The sequence below is a fragment of the Tiliqua scincoides genome, chromosome 4 (genome assembly GCF_035046505.1).
Source record: "Tiliqua scincoides isolate rTilSci1 chromosome 4, rTilSci1.hap2, whole genome shotgun sequence".
NCBI lineage: Eukaryota > Metazoa > Chordata > Lepidosauria > Squamata > Scincidae > Tiliqua > Tiliqua scincoides.
Window position 1 is genome coordinate 161786275 of NC_089824.1, and position 19729 is coordinate 161806003.

Here is a 19729-nt window from a genome sequence, read left to right on the forward strand (position 1 = left end):
TGACTTGCAGAAGATTTATTTATGAATGCATATGCATTATGGAAGTAAATTGGTGTACAAGGTGTCCTTCTCATCTGAACCCATGTTTTATTCTATCTCTTCTTCCTGGCAGGCAAAAAATTCTACCCACCACCCTATCATGGATTCTGTTTCTTTCCCCAGTTGAGAGAAATCCCATTTCATTCCAGCCATCATCAACAGCATCTGCTTTCCATCAACCCAATTTAGGAGTTCGATTCCACAATTTTGGGCTACCTCCATTCTACCTTTCTTGCCCCTCTTGTTTTCAATGTTCTGCTCCTATATTCTACTCACTAACATTATCTACAGTTCCATTGTCCATTTCATATGTTCCCATCCCCACACCAAGTGAAATTCTGTGCTGGAGTGCACAGAATTCTGTGCTAGAATTCCTTCAGATCCCAAGTTTTGTTCATTCGCTGTACAAATATCTCTGTTATTAAAAAATTTAACTGTTTCATTGCGGAAAACCATGCAGCAGGTCTCTTGCCATCTTCCCTTTAGCAATTTCATCTGTGAGAACCTTTGGGCTCAGGTCTCTCTCTCTCTCTCTCTCTCTCTCACACACACACACACACACACACACACACACACAAGCCACCAAGATGGCAAACTTGTGTTTAAACTGTACTACTTCAGAGGGCAGGTGGGAACTCACATGACTGAATGCTTTGCCTTACGAGAGGACATCCCTGCATTTATCTTTCACATCTAGTTTTATACGTGGAGAAGCATTCTGTTGTGCAAGTCTCTACTGATGGTCTGAAGTGGTACTGTCCAGACACATGTTTACCACTACACCTGCTGTTTATGACTAAGGCCCAAGTCTTACAAACAGCTTCCCACTGGGTATGAGGTATTGAACTACTATCACCTAAGCTGCAATAACATATTTTAGAAATGGAGACATACAAGATGCTCTAATTGCCACAGGCTCAATTTACATTGTTCTCTCTGTACGGTTGCTGCAGCCCAGTGCGACAGATTAGGCAGTTGTTCTCCTGTGCACAACAATCTCCACCTCCTTCATGAGCCGAAGGCACATCTCCTCCTGCCAAGATAAAGCCACACACTGGACAGCCACTGGGAGCCCAACAGCACCTTCCACGGCCTGCAACAGAGAAGAAGAAAACATTTCAAAGTCACAAGGGATCCTCAGGTAACAGCAGCACAGGCAAAGACATGCAGACGCTTTTGGTCATCGCACACTCACCTCTTTCAAGCGCTTGTCCCAAGGGTCACGGTAGTGCCCTCTGTAATGCTTCAGCTCTTCTTCATCAGCCCGTGTAACAGTGGTGACTGGCACAACCCCAGCAGGAAAGTTCAGGACATTGTACAAGTTGGTGTACGATGTTGCAGCTGCAAATGCAGAGAAACTCTAAGTGTGATGATCAAAAAGCCTTGTGACCCCCTGGAAAATTCATCCAGCCTCTTTTCCCTCAGATTGGTCAGCCTAAAGGTAAATCATGACATGGTGGGAAAACAGGGCTATGTGAACCAGAGGAAAAGTTATGGCCAACTCCATACAGATTTTGGACTTTTATGGTCCTTTTTCCTTGATCCATAACACGTTAATTGGGTTTTTCCAATTAATCTCATGATTCCTTTGGAAATGCTACTCTTGACTGTTTAATTAACTTACTCCATTTATAGCATAAAATAAAAAGCTAATAAAGAGGGTGGAAAACCCAAAAGAAGAGCAAACTACTGACAGGTGATAAGCTTGAACTGCTCAATCTCACAAAAACATTTCCATTAAAATTCCTTTATTTCCCAAAGTGTGCCAGTTAAAAGTGACATACTATGTATGTCTACTCAGAAATAAGCCCCATTGAGTTCAGTGGGAGTTACTGTCAAGTCACTGTGTATAAGGCCACAAGGCTATATATTTCTAGACCTTTGCCATCAGGCTCTGCAGGTTACTTATAATGCGTTACTTATAATCAAATGGAAAACCTATTTCCTTTGATATGTGAAAGGTTCCAAAGTGGTTCAGGTTCTATTATAATTTGAGAAAGAGGATAACCAACGTTTCTGCCACTAATGTAAATATTATATTGACAGACAGACAGACAGACAGACAGACAGACAGACAGACAGACAGAACACAGTATAACCACATTAGATTGTAAGCGTTACTAGGATAGTACCAAACAATTTTCCAGGGTAGCCTTCATTAAAAGCAGGACCCAAAACAGGACAGAGGACAACATCCAGCTTCAGTTTCCTCCATTCAGCAAGGAATTCTTGACCATAAATCTAGAATAAGTTTTCGTAAATGAAATTATTTAGTACCATCTGATTTGCCTTCCAAACTCTAGCATGCTCTTTTTAATTTGTATGGTTGCATTGCCACCTAGTGGCCAATTCTGAAACAAGCTCTATTTTATAGTTTCACACAACCAGCCCCACCACTACTTCTCCTGTATTTGTGTGCCTACACACCCACACCGATGGATACCAATGTACAAAACTTACACTTTGTCCAGAGAAGTGTTTCTCAAACTGTGGGTCGGGACCCACCAGGTGGGTTGTGAACCAATTTCAGGTGGGTCCCCATTCATTTCAATATTTTATTTTTAATATATTAGACTTGATGCTACCGTGGTATGTGACTGCCTTTGGGGAAATGTTACAGACCTGTACTTTTAACAAGCTACTATGTATATTCTTTCAACAATGATAGTAAATGAGACTTACTGCTGGGTAAGGATTGCAGCCTAAGATTGTTAAAAATTTTCCTGCTTGATAATGTCACTTCTGGTTGTGACATCACATCCAGTGGGTCCTGACAGATTCTCATTCTAAAAAGTAGGTCCCGTTGCTAAATGTGTGAGAACCACCGGCCCAGAGTATGAAGATTTTATTCAAATAATATTGTTCAAAATGAAAACCAGAACATACACTCTGTGTCCTTCATACTTGGGCAATACACTTATTACCAAGTACAAGAGAGCTATCAGAAGCAACGTTTTAGAGTTGCTTTGTGTGTTAGGGATTCTTGAATTAAAATTCATCTCACATTCAACAAAGATGATAGCAGCATAGATAACACTTGTCTGAAAGATTGGACCACAACCCAATTATAAAATGAAGCCTCAGAAGTCCACTGGTACTTTATGGAGGATAGGAAACTCACTTCTATTGCCATATGATGCTTCCACAAGTTTTGCGCTGACCTGCAACATGAACAGAATCAGTGAGCCGACATCCACCCAGCAAAGCAGAGAACAATTCAAGTATGTCAGCGTGAATAAAAATTCATGGATCAGTTGCATAGTGCATCAGCTTTTAAGATGCAAACAAATGATACCACCAGCACTGTGCTACTGAGGGCGCAACCCTAACCCACTTTCCAGGACCAACATAAGGACAATGCAGCTCCAAGGTAGGCCTTTGAGGAGGCCTCCATGAGTGCCACCCAACTGCTGGATTCAGCATACATTTCATTTGGACAGCTATGCCAGTGCTGGAAAGTTGGTTAGGATTTGAGCCTGAGTGTTCTTTGGCTACAGGGCCTCTGAGAGGAATTTTATCGGGGGTACAGAATTTCTTTTGGGCCCCTTTGCAAAGGGGGGGGGGTGGGAAACAAAGCAGGGGAGGGTAGTGATGAGTGAGCGGAATAGGGGCAGGGAGGGGTGAAGCAGGGTGAGGGGAGTGTAGAGAGCTGGAAAAGTCTTTGGAGCCCAGGTCTACCCACCCATGTGGCATCAGTAATGTCTCCAGCACTCCGTATGGGCAACAAGTCTGACTAGATAGGAAAATGTCAGATCCCAGGAAATTTCTGGGCCCCCTCCTTTGGCTCCTAGGCCCCCTTTCTGACCCTGGGCCCAGGAGTCAGATTACCCCCTTTACCCCCCTCTCCTAGGCCCTGTTTGGCTATATATGGTAACAGAAGATAGCACCAGAATTGAATGGATTGCTACACAGCATTTGGAATGATGTGGAACCAGGCCTTCTCACACTGTGCATCTGTGCCTCACAGTCTCTGCAAGCTTCCAGATATTTTCCAAGAAGCACACTGCCATGTGCAAAGGATAGCAGAATAGCCATAAAACTATATACATTCTATATTAACGCAAAGTTAGTTTCTTACAGGGATAAACAGCATGTGAAAGCACCCAGATCTCTGAATAGATAAGTCTTTGGACCATGACTTGAAGCTGTTAAAGTCATTTGCTGCCAGCATACACTTCTTGATAGACATGATTTTTGTCCTTTCTGTGCCATGAAGGCATTGTTTACATTCTACAGAACTGCCACCATGGCATTCATTTTTAAAATCAGTCATCTCTTACCCAACTCCACATAATGCATTGAGATCTCTGGCAATCCGAGGATACTAGGAGACAGAAACACAAGTTCATTGGTTTCAGTTGTGAATCCAACAATCATATGTACGTATTGTACTCACTTGTAAGTACAGCCAACTTCATTGAGCTTACCCATGAGCATACATGCCCTGCTTTGACTAATCACTTCTATAACACATTCTCAGCTACAGTTCATTCTGCAATCCAGTGGCCTCTCCCTAATCAGCCCGACACAATGCTCGTCAGAATCTTTCAGTGTCTGCCATTGTAATTAAACAAATGAGCAATATATATTACTCACCACAGGTTTTAGAACAAATGCCAAAATCCTCTTCAGCAGAATTGGAATACTGTAACAATTAACCTGGGATTTCAAATTTGGATCCACAATATCGCCTTTGCTGGGAAATGAAGGAAGAAAGAGAAAAACAAGTCCATGTTTACAGAGGAGTCATTAGGGTTTGTGTCACCCAGTGCGGGAGGCCAGCACGTCACCCCTATGATGAACTTTTTCCCGTGCAGTGAGTGGGACAATGCTCCAGACTGGGCGTGGCAATGAACTATTGCCCCACCCCTTCTATTTTTTTTTTTGCTACAACTATTGATAGAGATATTTCAATGCAGTTTGTTCCATTACATTCTGCCTTAAATTACGCATTGATTGATATATAACAGGATGGTATTATTGTTTGAATTGATATATGGTGGTATTATTTTTGAATAATACCCAGATTTTAAAAATTTTGGCCAGTAGTGATGTCACCCCCTGTGCCTGTCATCCCCCCCCCCCATGCTTGTCACCCAGTGCAGCCCACATGCTCCCAGTGACGCCACTGCATGTTTAGGATCAACCATTCAGGAATACCAAATACGTATGCTAACCATTGGCCAAAAGACAAAGACTATCGAGAGTCGTGTGGGCTGAATTCATCAAAACAAAACAGGGGAGGAGCCATTTGGGTGCAGTTACCCAACTCCAGTACATAGATCTGTGCATTTTCTTTAAGGTTGCACCACTCAGCTAAGTGCACTACCAGGCACAGAACGCAGGTTCTTGAGAAGTATACATTGTGTTTTAGAGGTCCCAGATAAGTTCATACTTGGTCAATGAATCCTCAGTCTCCTGGGTTATACGGCAGAGGAGTATGTGCTCCAAATGCAAAAAGGTCCAAGGTACAGATTATGGCATCTCTAGTGAAATCGTTCTCGGTTCTCTCAGCTGGGTTGGGCAAGACCTTTGTCTGAGGCCTTGGAGGGCTGCTGCAGTCAGAATAGCCAGCCGAAGCAAAATAGACCACTGACCTGATCCCTGGTGCATCATTAGGCAGCTTCTAATTTTCCTGAAACCACTGTTGGTTCATCATCTTCTTAACTCCATCTGAATGTGTATGTGTGTGTTTTTTGTTTGTTTGCAGAACTCTCCATTTTTTTTTCAATTACCTTTTAGTGAATTAATGCTTAATTTTAGTAACATGCCGACTTACGTCTCAAAATCCATCCCAAACATCAAGCTCTGCAACACCACAAACAGCAACTCCTTAAGCAGAACTATCACATCCCAGTCATACCTAGGAAGGCTACTTACAACTTGTCCACCAAAGTTGCTGCTCCATCAGAAAAGAGGCCTCTGGTGAAGAGTTCATCTACTACGTAATTAAGTCGAGGAGGAACAAAGGCGATGAGCTGTGTGAAAGAGATAGCTATTTTTATTTGAGAGGGTAGACGGTATACGTGCTATCTAAAGGGATTGTGTACAGTGATTCTGTTCTCAATCATTTAGAAAGCTATCTTAAAGTCTTCTGACAAAAGAGACCGTTTCAGTACAGAAAGGTTCAATCTCTGGCAGCTCCAGCTGAGGCTGAGAAAAATTTCTCTCTGAAATCCTGGAGAGTTGCTCTGTGTCAACAATACTGACCCCAGTGAACAAATAGTCTCAGCATAAGGAAGCTTCCTATGATGTACCCATGTAGGACAGTTGTCATGTATGTAATGACTCTTAGAGCGCAATCCAAACAGCATAAGTCCCTTGCGCTGGCCTGGGAAGGTTGCAAACATGCCATAAAGCACGTTTGTGCCTTCATAGGAATCAGATGGGCCAGCGCAAGAAGGTACACTGCCCTGCAGAAGCTGCATTTAGTCTCCCTGCACCGACAATGGGTAAGTCTGAGCTGGTCAGGCTCAGCTGGGGTGGAGTTCTTGGGGGGCATGGGGAGAGCAGAGAGGAGATATTTCAGGGCAGAGGGAAGGTGGGCAACGGGCAGGCCCATGGACAGGTGGCAGGAGGGTGGGAGCAGGATCAGGCACTTGTACCAGATCCTGACCCCACTCCCAGGCAGAGCAATGTGGCTCCAGGCTGCTCAGATCTGCACCACCTTTTTAGGTAGCGCAGATCCAAGTAGACCCATTGGGGCTGCAGCAGTTCTCTCCGGGGTAAGGGAAAGCATTTCCCCTTGCCCTGGGCCAAGTTGCTTGAAGTATGCTAGATACAGCACAGGCCAGCCGGCCTGCCTGTTCCAACGCAAGTTAGAGTTGTGCTGCCCAATGGCTGAACTTGGCAAATCTTTGTGCCACCACTACTACCCAAATTTATATCTTTCCTGCAATCTGCACCATGTCCATGATTGCCCAATTCACACATTATATTTGCTCACATGAATACATAGCAGAGAAGGCTAGGCTTTTTATGTGCGCATAAAAAGCATATTTTCTGAACTCCAAATAGGAAAAGTCTTTGTGGGCTGGTGATTGGGGCACAAATGTCAATGATGGGAACAGAATTCTAAGCTAAATCTTGGGCAAAGAATGTTTTTAAACATACTGTATGCCCTGCTGCCTGCAGAAGATTTTTGGTTTCCTGAACAGCCCTTCTCATGCTGGGCGATGGCTGGAAATATCCATCATCTTCATAGTATCCAATCCTCAGAGGTTTTGTACTGGTGTAAACCTGGAATAAGGAAGGAGATTTACTGATAGTCATTGAAGCAGTAAAGGTGCTTCCTGCCATTTATATAAACTATGTTTATAGCTTGTTTCAGTGTAATGGCTTCTGCTGTATAGGTCAATACATTTATAAAATGACAGAATATAGATTTAAATTTGGCCCCAAAGTGTTTTCAGTGCCTTCTTATAATTTTAATCTTGCACCACTCAACAGACATGCAAAAAGAAATTTCTGTCTTAATTTCCTTCTCTAGCAAATAAACTATCTAGAATAGTTTATTTGCTAGAGAAGGAAATTAAGACAGAAATTTCTTTTTGCATGTCTGTTGAGTGGTGCAAGATTAAAATTATAAGAAGGCACTGAAAATGGAGCAAGCCTCACTGTGTTCAATGGGGCTTACTACCTAGTAAGTATGTTTAAGAATGCAGCCCCAACTAAGGATGGAAACTCTTGGTGGCCCCACTTACCTCCTCCTTGAATGGCATGGGAGGCACTGAATGGTCCAAGTGGAACAACTCATCACATAGAAGTGCCTTCATGCACAGAGCCAGGCTGTCCACATCTTTAGCCATTGGGCCGATTGCTGTTGTAACTGCACAGGAAAGGAAGGATTTCTATTAGCTGGTTGGTTCTCCCATAGGCAAGAAAACTTATTCTTAATAGCCCCAAGCTGTCTGTAACAGAGGCAGGTATGTAACACCCACTGAAATTAAGACTGATGAGAATAAACTATAATCCATACCTTGGATTATATTTTTATTTGCTGACTGATGTGTATTTTATCTTGTTTTAATCGTTTTTAATAGTTTTTTGTTTTTAATGTTTATTTGTATTTTACTTTGTATTGTATTTTAATCTTGATCGTTAGTCGCCTTGGGTGCCCTTCGGGGAGAAAGGCAGATATAAGTCTAATAAATAAATAAATAAATACCTTGGTCACCAGAAGACCAGATTAATGAAGTTTAATTTTTTGTATCTGTCATGCTTTTCAATTAAGAAGCATGGGCAACTACATAGTAACTTAGGCAGCCTGTCATCCAAACATTAACCGGTCAAGAATGGTTTTGTTTTAACAATGTCACAACATCTTGTGCTATCAGTCAATTCTGTGGGATCACTTGAACCCAGGCTAATAGTTCCGTTGCTTTAAAAGAATCTAATAATAATACAATAATAATACAGGTATTTCTATACCGCCTTTCTTGGTCCTCAGATTTCTCCTTAGACTTTATTCAAGGCGGTTTACACAGGCAGGCAATTTAAATCCCCGTAGGGATTTTTACAATTTGAAAGAAGGTTTCTATCTTTCAAGAAACCACAAATTTCAAGATGTTTCTTTCATGATCTGGCCGCACATTCTGGCTTCCATCTTCCCACGCTCAGAGCAGATGGAGTAGCTCAGCTCAGCTTGTCAGCTGCTTGAAGGTCGCATGGTGCCGGTGGCCTCGAACTGGCGACCTTCGGATGTTATCTTCAGGCAAATGGAGGCTCAACCCTCTAGACCAGACCTCCTGCCCAATCTAACATACACTTCAAATAAAAGTCAGTAAAGTGACCTCAAAGAAATGCTCTCCTGATATTTAGAATATACAGCAAATTCCTGTAACACAAGAAAAGCACATCTTGTCATGATTATGGGTTTCCTTGCCTGTTTGGATGGATACTAATTACTCACCTGATTTCATGCCTGCTATAGGGCTCTCAAGGCCAACAAAGCTGTGAAATATGCAAACAAGAGAGGGAAAGAGAATTGTAGCCAACACCATAATGGAAGAAAACAGTTATCCCTCACATACATATCATATTCATGCATCCAGATCAAGCAAAAGGTGCCATTTCAACTTAGAAGCAACTTGGAAATGTCTTTTGTTTTTCAGAATTGCAAAGATGCTGACTTGATTGAAAGAGGAAAAGGAAAGAGTTGAATATAAAATGTTGATCATTCTGCAGTGATGAATATAGAAATTTGTACAAACATAACAACAAATGAATTAAAATAAAATTTATTACCTAAAGATCCAAGTACAAATTGTTGGATACTTCACAGACTGAAACATACTACTTACGTTTGGTTTGCAAATTTACAATGCAATTTTTCCCAGCTCAAGCCTATCCCACTGTTCCTATTGCAATACATTTTAGTTGCTCAGTTATTTATCTACTTGGCAGTCCAGTGAAGATTGCATAACTTACCTCAGCCGACCACCTGTTGGTTTGAGTCCACAAAGCCCACAGAAGCTGGAAGGCAGGCGGATGCTCCCGGCAACATCTGTTCCAAAGCCCAAGATGGATCCTCCTCCTGCGATAAGTGCCCCTTCCCCTCCAGAGGAACCACCAGGGCTTTTCTTGTGGTTCAGGGGGTTCACGGTCTGCCCAAAGATTAAGTTGCTGCAGTCATAGCTAAATGAGTGGGAAAGTAGGCAGACTCTTTAATGTTTTGTATCAGTATTTTGACTTACACCATAACAAAACATTAAGCCATCAGTCAAAGAGAAACTGCATGGAAATAGTATCGGGAGATGTGGAGTTTAAAGGGCAACTGAGAAAACAGTAACACAAAATTAAAATTTGCATGATTGGGGTCACATAGAACAATGCAACAGTTGGGGCTACAGCTTAGTGGAAGAGCACATGCTGTGCATGCACTAAGTCCCAAATCATCCCTGGTGTCTCCAGGTGGACCTGTAAAAGACCCATGTAGGAAGACCTGAAGCCATTTCCAATCAACGTAGACAATGCTGAGCTAGGCCAATGATCTGACTAGGTAAAGCAGGTTCCTATATTCTAAGACAAGACGCAACTGCCCTGTTGACACCTCTCTCTCTCTCTCTCTCTCTCTCTCAGCCAATGGCCATTGATAAACATGCTTTTCATAAATGCGCATGTTCCCTTCTGAGGGTTCTAAATTAGATTGCTATGACATTTTGTGATTGTAAATTTCCAAAATTAAACTGTCAGAAACCCTTTGCCACTTTCACTGGAGGACACCAAATTCTTGAACTTTGAGAAAATAATTTCTCAAGTCTCTTTCTCTGAATGGTTCATAATTGTATCAACTTTCATTCTGTCCTCTTTCATCTCCTAATTAAACAGTCTCAATTTCTCAAGCTTTTCTTCAGCCCTATGATCCTCACATTGATAAAGAGAGTAAGTAAGAGTGATTTGCAAAGAGAATCAGAATACTTTATCATGCTTTGGGGTACGTTGGTTTTCACAAATGGGATTGCCCCCTGTTTCTTCAAAACCTTCACAATCACACTGTCGTCCTCTTCCACTTTGTTGAGAAACTGCACCAGACCGCCTGTGGAGATGTGACCCTTTCAGAGAGAACACACACAACTGGTTAGATAACATGGGATGAATAAGTCTAGAGCTATTAGCTTTGCCAAGGAAGAGCAAAACAATTAAATTGTGTTGGTAAAATAGTATGAAAATCATTCCTGACCTAAGGAACCTGCAAGAAATGAAATTACCACTGGAACATCCATTTACCCTTCTTCAAAGACAGCATATGGTGTGTCAGCAAAGAGCTAATTTTTTTGCTATCCATGCCTTATGGAACAGTGAGTAATTTCCCCACCCTTGATGGTTGTCTGGTCAACTGTATGTGCACACTCTCTCCCCTACTTTTCCTGACAAGAGATTAATGTACTTCCTCCCACCACAAACCTCCTGGAGATGTCTAGAATGCTCCCTGGAGATGTTCTAGAACAGCTTCTCTCAATGTCCTGAGCTGGACAGCAAACACCTTATGGTTTAGCTGAACCTGCAAGATACCTATTGTTAGATTACACTCCCTCTTTAACTAACACCACCTGTCTCACACACTCACAGATCACTACAAGGCAAGTGGCTACTACAAGCATGTAAAGGTAAAGGGACAATTACTTTGCATCCAATGTGGTCCTTAATGCTAACAGGAATCCCATACAGCAAGCCTTTCTCCTTCTGCTTCTTCACTTCCTGGAGCTGCTGCTCACATCCATGAATAAAATCCGTCACACAGTTCACCTCCCGGGTCACTTGCAGAGCCTTGCCACAGAGAAGAGGCAACATCAGGGAGAAAAGAGTAACAGAAAAAAATGGAGGTTGCAGAAGAACAGCAAATATTTAAAAAAATTGAGAATCCCCCTGTGCTCTCAAGAGACCAACATTTATCAACGCTTCTGGATGATTACAAAATTTGTCACATACTGTATTAGGTTTCCCTTCCTGTGTCACACAAACCTATTTTGACACATGGATCCGACTGATGGGACTGATGAGGACAATGCAGAAAAAAGTATAAGCAAGTTACTGGAGTTCAAAAGACATACAGGAGGTGGCTGCCTATTGAAGGAGTTTGGGAACCCCAATGCACTCACTCTGCTTATGTAGGTAAACAGGACACTCTCTGGTGAAAGGGATTCCTCCTTCAGTTTCTCTGCCAGTTCCACTAGTGGCAAGGAAAGGATAAATTCAGACTGGACTTCAGGGTTCTGCATAAAAGGAAGCAGAGGATTTCTTCAGACATTAGGAGTGCTTCCCCTGCCCCCTGCATGGAATCGTAAAGGTATTGCAGAGTTTAGGTTACAAGGTCAAACTTATGAAGCCAGGATGAAAACTCAGAAGAATTCCATTGGACATTATTCATTTGTCTTGCACAGTCCTTCTTCATGATGGGATTTTGAGGGAAAAGGAGACAAAAGCACAGCTTCACACACAGACACTCTTATAGAACTTGCCTTTTGCAAGAAATCCTCATACAGTCCCATTAGGATGTGAGCTTTCCTGTGGGGCACTGAATTAGTAAATAAGCTCCACTTTGAACTGCAGTAGATAAGGGCCAAAGTGAACATTACCATTATGGGGAGACAGGCTGGACTTTCCTCAGCAAATAAGCAGTTGAATCAGGATCATGGTTTGGGGGAAAGGATTTTGTTTATTTATGTTTTTTTTTTAACTCTCTGTTCTCACTTGGGCTCCAATCCAGATCAGACCCCCACGGCTGCTGTTTACCCCAATGGAAGCTCCCATTGACTTCTGTGAAAGCATTTCATCCTGGACAAATAGCAACTGCAGGGGCCTGATCCTGACTTGGATCATAAGAGGAGCAACAATCTTCTACCCCACACCATGGTTCTGATTCACAGAAGGGCCACTCCAACTACCATTTACTTAGGGTGCTTTAATATCCATACCTTCCTGAGAGTAGGCTGCATTGAACCCAATGGGTCTTTCTCCTGAGTAGACAAGCTTAGGATTGGGATGTTAAAAAAATTAAACCCTCCAGCACCAATAATGGTCTTAATTGTCACAATGCAATGAGGGAGAGTCAGCATGGCTTCTGTAAGGGTAAGTCTTGCCTCACGAACCTTATAGAATTCTTTAAAAAGGTCAACAGGCATGTGGATGCGGGAGAACCCGTGGACATTATATATCTGGACTTTCAGAAGGCGTTTGACACGGTCCCTCACCAAAGGCTACTGAAAAAACTCCACAGTCAGGGAATTAGAGGACAGGTCCTCTCGTGGATTGAGAACTGGTTGGAGGCCAGGAAGCAGAGAGTGGGTGTCAATGGGCAATTTTCACAATGGAGAGAGGTGAAAAGCGGTGTGCCCCAAGGATCTGTCCTGGGACCGGTGCTTTTCAACCTCTTCATAAATGACCTGGAGACAGGGTTGAGCAGTGAAGTGGCTAAGTTTGCAGACGACACCAAACTTTTCCGAGTGGTAAAGACCAGAAGTGATTGTGAGGAGCTCCAGAAGGATCTCTCCAGACTGGCAGAATGGGCAGCAAAATGGCAGATGCGCTTCAATGTCAGTAAGTGTAAAGTCATGCACATTGGGGCAAAAAATCAAAACTTTAGATATAGGCTGATGGGGTCTGAGCTGTCTGTGACAGATCAGGAGAGAGATCTTGGGGTGGTGGTGGACAGGTCGATGAAAGTGTCGACCCAATGTGCGGCGGCAGTGAAGAAGGCCAATTCTATGCTTGGGATCATTAGGAAGGGTATTGAGAACAAAACGGTTAGTATTATAATGCCGTTGTACAAATCGATGGTAAGGCCACACCTGGAGTATTGTGTCCAGTTCTGGTCGCCGCATCTCAAAAAAGACATAGTGGAAATGGAAAAGGTGCAAAAGAGAGCGACTAAGATGATTACGGGGCTGGGGCACCTTCCTTATGAGGAAAGGCTACGGCGTTTGGGCCTCTTCAGCCTAGAAAAGAGACGCTTGAGGGGGGACATGATTGAGACATACAAAATTATGCAGGGGATGGACAGAGTGGATAGGGAGATGCTCTTTACACTCTCACATAATACCAGAACCAGGGGACATCCACTAAAATTGAGTGTTGGGCGGGTTAGGACAGACAAAAGAAAATATTTCTTTACTCAGCGCGTGGTCGGTCTGTGGAACTCCTTGCCACAGGATGTGGTGCTGGCGTCTAGCCTAGACGCCTTTAAAAGGGGATTGGACGAGTTTCTGGAGGAAAAATCCATTATGGGGTACAAGCCATGATGTGTATGCGCAACCTCCTGATTTTAGGAATGGGTTAAGTCAGAATGCCAGATGTAGGGGAGAGCACCAGGATGAGGTCTCTTGTTATCTGGTGCTCCCTGGGGCATTTGGTGGGCCGCTGTGAGATACAGGAAGCTGGACTAGATGGGCCTATGGCCTGATCCAGTGGGGCTGTTCTTATGTTCTTAAGTCCCATTGATACTGTCCAAAAGGCATCTTGCCTCTTGTCTTGAATTTTTCTAAAACCTGGGACTTGCTCAAATGAGAGCATGTTTGAAGAAGGGGCAACTTTTAGGCACCTCAAGCAATGCTGGGATATTAACCAAGTACGTTAAACACTAAACTATATTCTTAAGTTGCAAGGATACCACAAGCCAGCTAAGGCTAGAGAGTAAAGTGCAGTTCCAGACAGTTCTTTTCACCCTCCCTAGTTCTGACACATTTGGCAAGATTTTAGGTTCAGGAGACAAAGAAACCAAACTAGTCATAATTAGAATCCAGAGGAAATAAGATTTCAAGTCTTGGAAACATCTGGGACACATTTTAAATATGTATACTAAAATGAAATTCTATATTTTGAAGCTGGAGTGAAACTCCACACACACAAGCCAGTCAGCATTAAAGTTCCATCCAAGTGTTTAGGAGTCACTTGATTGTATTTCTTTTGGAAACAGGAAATCATATTTATGCATAAACAAACAAGAAGCTTAAATACATGCATGGTGGCAGCCTAAAAGCCTCAGTCCCCAACCACTCAATCACAATTATGCTCTGTGTTGCTATTGTGGTTTGCAAACCACTCCTCCTGGGTTCAGAGGATACTTGGAGCCAATGACTGCGTTTCGAAGATACTTGGAGCTACGAACCAAGATGTTTAAAGCCACAGTTTCATGCCAGGACAGAGGCAGTGAGGGGAGTGGAGGAGGAGGAGGAGGAGGAGGAAGCACACGGGCATAGTAGTCTCATTCATAACTTTTAAAACCATGGTTTGTTCAGTCACCGGAATAAGATGGGCCCTTTCTTAGCTGCCCTTGCCATGCTACAAGTATTTGACTGAAATGCTCAGTCACACTTTTATAGGCACAAAGTGATCCCTATTAAGAAAAGGATCTTGTTACTAGCAGTACAACAGAACTCCTGCTCAAGCACAGGCTCCAAGGTATGGGAATTGTATCTGAAAACTTATCTTGCCCATTCTTGAAGAGACCTTGAAAAACAAATCCGTTTATGACAGAAGCAAACTTGGTCTACCCAATTTGTTAAACTTCAACCCAACATCCACGACAATCAAGAATTTCTTGGTGAATTATTAAATTATCCTGGACAAGTCTACCAAAAAAAGTCCAAGAGTGCAATCCTAAGCGCTCCTTGGCCTGGCACAAGTCCCTTGCTTTGTATTGCACAAATGTTGCGCAAATATTGCCCTGTATTGTCACAAATGTGCCATAAGGCACATCTGCAAAAGCTTGTGAGTCAGGGAGGCTGACCTGAGGGACACATGCCGGAGCAAGCCCCAGGACCAGTAAGTCTGTGCCGGCCTTTCCAGGCCAGCATAGGCATCTGGAGGGCAGGAGGGAGGCATTTCAGGGGAGGGCGGGCAGTGGAAGGGCCCAGGATCCAGCACTTGTGCCAGATTCTTACACCGTTCCCAGGCAGCCTGGGGCAGCTCTGGGCTGCTTGGATCTGCACCACTTCTTGAGGTGGCACAGATCCAAGTAGCCCCATTGCTGAGGCTTTATCTGGGGTAAGGGGCAATGATTCCCTTTGCCCCAGGACGAGCCGCATTTGGCCCCAGCCTCTCATTGGATACAGGGCAGGCCTGCCAGCTTCCAGCACAAGTTAGAATTGGGCTGTAAACCTCATATCCCAATGACAGTGTAAAAACTTTCCTGTTAAAATTGCCCAATTTTAACTGCAACATTTAGACCTGAAATCTGCAGTCTCTCTACTTAAAGCCCTCTATACATTTTCATGGTTTCCAGCGCTCATTCCAAAATACTTTGTTCAACTCTTGGTATTACTAAACTTAATGCTGTAGAGGTGCTTAGACTCAAGTTTGCCTGAAAAGTATACACACTGATCTGGAAACACACAGACATGCACTACTAGTGTATAAATGGCCTGCGGCTACTCAATGTTGAAAGATCCTGTGTATTGTCAGAGGCACACCACTTCATCGCATCAGATTCCCAAATGCCACTGAACAGAATATAGCTGCCATGGCTATGTCCTAGTGATTGACTTGGACACAAGCTGACTCACTGCTAGCTCATAAAAAGATGCATGTCAAGGAATAGTGAGGAACAACACAGAAGAGACTTCTCTTCCCCCACACCCACTCACCTTCTGCTTAAACTTCCAAATGACTTTTTCCATTTGCTCCAGGCTGTCATCTCGCCACTGTCGGGCCTCGTCCATCTTCCTCTGGATACCTTTGTGCGTCATCCATTTCCATATGACAATTGCTGCAGCTGAGCTGCAGGCAAGGGCAAGAACAACTGGGGGATTTATTCCATCTTTGGGCAGTATCTCTCCCAACTTCTCCTGGATCATGGCCTCTCTTCCTTTCCTCCTGAGCTGTCTCTGAAACAGGCAGGAGCTGGTGCTATTTAAGCTATCAGTGTTATTTAAACACTTGCTATTTAAACTTGCTATTTAAAGCTATCAGTGCTATTTAAACACTTGCAGCTCAGTTATTTAAAAGCTTGGGAGCTTTTCCCAAGCAGGGGAGAGCTTTCAAACTCAGGCCTAAACTCCTCCCAAAGCATCTCAAAAACTGATCTTTAGACTAAGTTCTTTGGAACTTAATGTTCACTAGAACACAAGCACCTGACAGATCACTGATTAGTCTTTTATTGTTTACTAGCAAAATATCCATCTTTATCATGGTCAGGGAGCAGGATGTCATTAAAAATTCATACATGGTGTTGCCTGGAAACTTTTTTGTATCTTGTTTACTCAGAGGCATCACTATTGTATTTACAGGTTCAACCTATTTATATACGGATTTTTTAAACACAGATATGACTCAACAAGAATGGCCACTGCAAATGAGAAGGAACCTGCTGACCCCTGGAGAAGGGGAAAAAAATGCATCCCTTTAAAATCAGTTTTAAAAACTGAACAGTCCTTTAACAATAGCCTCATTAATGAGAGGGGGGCAGCTGGCTGACAATCCATCAGTCCTTTTCTCTCCAGGCAACCCCTTCCTTCCCCCTGAGCACGTTTGCATTGGTGAAGGGAAGGACTGAGTGAAGCGCTTGGAGGAGGACTGATGGATGGTCTTCTTAATGATTCTTATCTTAGAGTCAAAAGGTCATCAAGGCTGTTTTTAAATCACTGGAGCAAAGAAACTTTGTTCTTTAAATTGATTTGCTATAGTGCGTTTTTTGACATCCATGTGAGTGCTTGGAACGGAACCCACGCGAATAATGAGGTTCAACCTGTATTTTACTATAGAACAGTACAGGTCACCAAACTAATCAGTAACCAAAAAACCAGTGGCCAACGTGATCACACTCACACAACTGAATAAAAGTTCTAGTATTCGCTCCGATATAAGGAAATGAGAGCAGACTCATACTAACACCTTACTGGTTCCCTATTGTGTCACAATAACAACTTATTGGCTCTTGGAACATTGGTCGATTTTGAGTTAAGGAAATCAGTTTTTGTTACGTGAGGCATTAGTGTTCTTCTTTTCTGGTTATTTGACTATAGCTTTTGAAAGAATACAGATGTTTCAACAGTTTCAATTACCCATTGAATGACATGATGGTATTATTCAAGATTTTCACAATTTTGCCCAGTAATGGTGTCACCCCCACCAAGGGTGTCACCTGGTATGGTCCATACCCTCTGCACCTCCTAGTGACACCACTGCAAATACATGATGCATAATGTATTTATATACATATGTGCATGGTGTTAGGTGCCTGCCAGGGGAACACAACCCAAGCCAGTAACATATGTAACTTGAGCTGAACCAATGGTAAGAAGCCTCAGACCAGACCCTACAGGCCCAAAGCAAAGCCATGCTTAATTTGTCAGAACAATCTCTCTCTCTCTCTCTCTCTCTCCCCCCTCCTTACTCTAGCAGGCTCAGTTCGAAGAAGCCTAACATGGTTTTTGTTACTTTGAAAATTCCATGTGTCACCACACCTTTCTTTTCACTGCATATTTGAACCTGTGAACAAAAGCCGCATCCTATGAGCTTCTTGACTTGGAGAGTAAAAAAAAAAAAATTAACATGAGTAAAGTAGAATCCCCAATATAGCTGCCTTCACCAACTCCATGACTGAATTCAGTCTTCATGCTAATTGAGCCACTAGTGCTGGTTGAGCACCTTACTAGGGTGCAAAGCCAACAGAAGCATCCATTTAGAGCTGAGAATCTAAGGACATCAAGTTGCAAAAGAGGGTTCCTTGATGATCTCACCTCAGGAAAGATCCCATACAGTTCTATGGCTAAAGAAAAGGTGTAAAAAGCTGGGCCACAGTAGCCCAGTGCCTTTGGTCCTCCGCATTGCATTGGGTGTGATCCCATACAGTTCTATGGCTAAAGAAAAGGTGTAAAAAGCTGGGCCACAGTAGCCCAGTGCCTTTGGTCCTCCGCGTTGCATTGGGTGTTGTCATTCATTGACCTGCCAATGCTGCATGAGGCATCCCCTTTCCAGCCACTACCTAAGAACCACAGTGCCAAGTCAGAACCCAGGACTGGTAGCCACTTGCACCCTTCTCCTTTTCAACTTTTTTTCCTTTCCTCTAGCACAGGGGTGACCAAACCCTGGCCCAGGGGCCACTTGTGGCCCTTGGGTGCTCCCAATCTGGCCCTTGGGGAGCCCCCAGTCTCCATTGAGCCTCTGGCCCTCCGCAGACTTGCTGGAGCCCATGCTGGCCCGACGCAACTGCTCTCAGCGTGAGGACGACTGTTCAACCTCTCACCAGAGCTGTGGGATGAGAGCTCCCTCCATGACTTGCTGTTGCACGTCTGTGATGCAGCAGTGGCAGCAAAGGAGAGGCTGGCCTTGCTTTGTGCAAGGTCTTTTATAGGCCTTGAGCTACTGCAAGACCTTCATTCATTCATATAAGTTCCATCTCTAATGTATTCATTTATGTAAATTTATTCAAATTTGAAATGTAAATTAATTCTTTTTTCCCCGGCCCCCCGACAGTGTCAGAGAGATGATGTGGTCCTCCTGCCAAAATGTTTGGACACCCCTGCTCTAGCACAACTTTGAAACTCCTGCTTCAGTGCCCACTGAGCAGGCACGCTTTCTGGGCATAAAGCTGCTGCACCAGTGTGTGCTGGGGCACCTTATCATTTTCTGGGCCTTATCACAATGAGCCCCTTCTCCCAAGAAAGCAACTTCAATTCTCTTCTCTACAGCAAGCTACTGCTACAGCCTAGCCCCTATGTTTGCTTTTCACACCCTTTCCACCTGCATACCCAGCTTTTAAAACAGACCAGTTGGTCTTGGCAACACAGTCCCAAAAGTTCTGAATGCACTGCACATAAAAGACAGTGACAGATGTTAGGATTGTGCTGCCCAAGTCCTATCTTGCGCTGTATCCAGCAAGATACAAGATAGTGGCCCAAAGTAGCTCAGGCGAAGGCAAGGGGAAACTCTTCCTCTTACCCCCAGGTAACCCACTGAAGCTCCTCATGAGCTTATACCTCATGAGCTGGTATAAGTCCGAGGAGAACAGAGCCGCTTGCAGCTGCTCTGCACTGCTCGGGAACAGAGGCTAGGATCCGGCATAGCTACAGAGTCCCAGGTCAGCCTCCCACTCCACGCCCACCCCTGGGATTGCCCTCCACCCACCCTCCCTGGAACACCTCCCTTCTGCCCGCCCTCCCCAGACCCCTGCATCAGCTGAACTCGGCTGATGCAACCTGCCTGGGACAAGCCGCCACGGAGCCTGGATGCAGCCTCTGTGTTCCAGCGCAAC

General features: G+C 43.7%; 1 protein-coding gene across 1 annotated transcript; it reads right to left on the reverse strand.

The window, feature by feature from the left end:
• Positions 1 to 16401, reverse strand: LOC136648025 (vitamin D3 hydroxylase-associated protein-like). Its single transcript, XM_066623976.1, has 15 exons — positions 16122 to 16401; positions 11640 to 11753; positions 11164 to 11307; positions 10459 to 10592; positions 9469 to 9675; positions 8951 to 8991; positions 7743 to 7867; positions 7153 to 7278; positions 5920 to 6017; positions 4636 to 4735; positions 4320 to 4363; positions 3161 to 3200; positions 2172 to 2280; positions 1235 to 1380; positions 1 to 1132 (listed from the first exon to the last, which is right to left on the reverse strand). The coding sequence occupies exons 1-15, from the start codon at positions 16329 to 16331 to the stop codon at positions 1007 to 1009; spliced, it is 1764 nt and encodes a 587-aa protein (XP_066480073.1). The 5' UTR covers positions 16332 to 16401; the 3' UTR covers positions 1 to 1006.
• Between the last annotated feature and the right edge of the window lie 3328 nt (positions 16402 to 19729).

Excerpts from the sequence above, each read along its gene's own strand:
- LOC136648025 (XM_066623976.1), bottom strand. The coding sequence starts at position 16,331 with ATGATCCAGGAGAAGTTGGGAGAGATACTGCCCAAAGATGGAATAAAT. Across the intron at positions 3,201-4,319 it reads AATGCATTATGTGGAGTTGG|GTCAGCGCAAAACTTGTGGA; the intron begins GTAAGAGATGAC and ends TTCATGTTGCAG. Across the intron at positions 1,381-2,171 it reads CTACCCTGGAAAATTGTTTG|CTGCAACATCGTACACCAAC; the intron begins GTACTATCCTAG and ends CTGCATTTGCAG.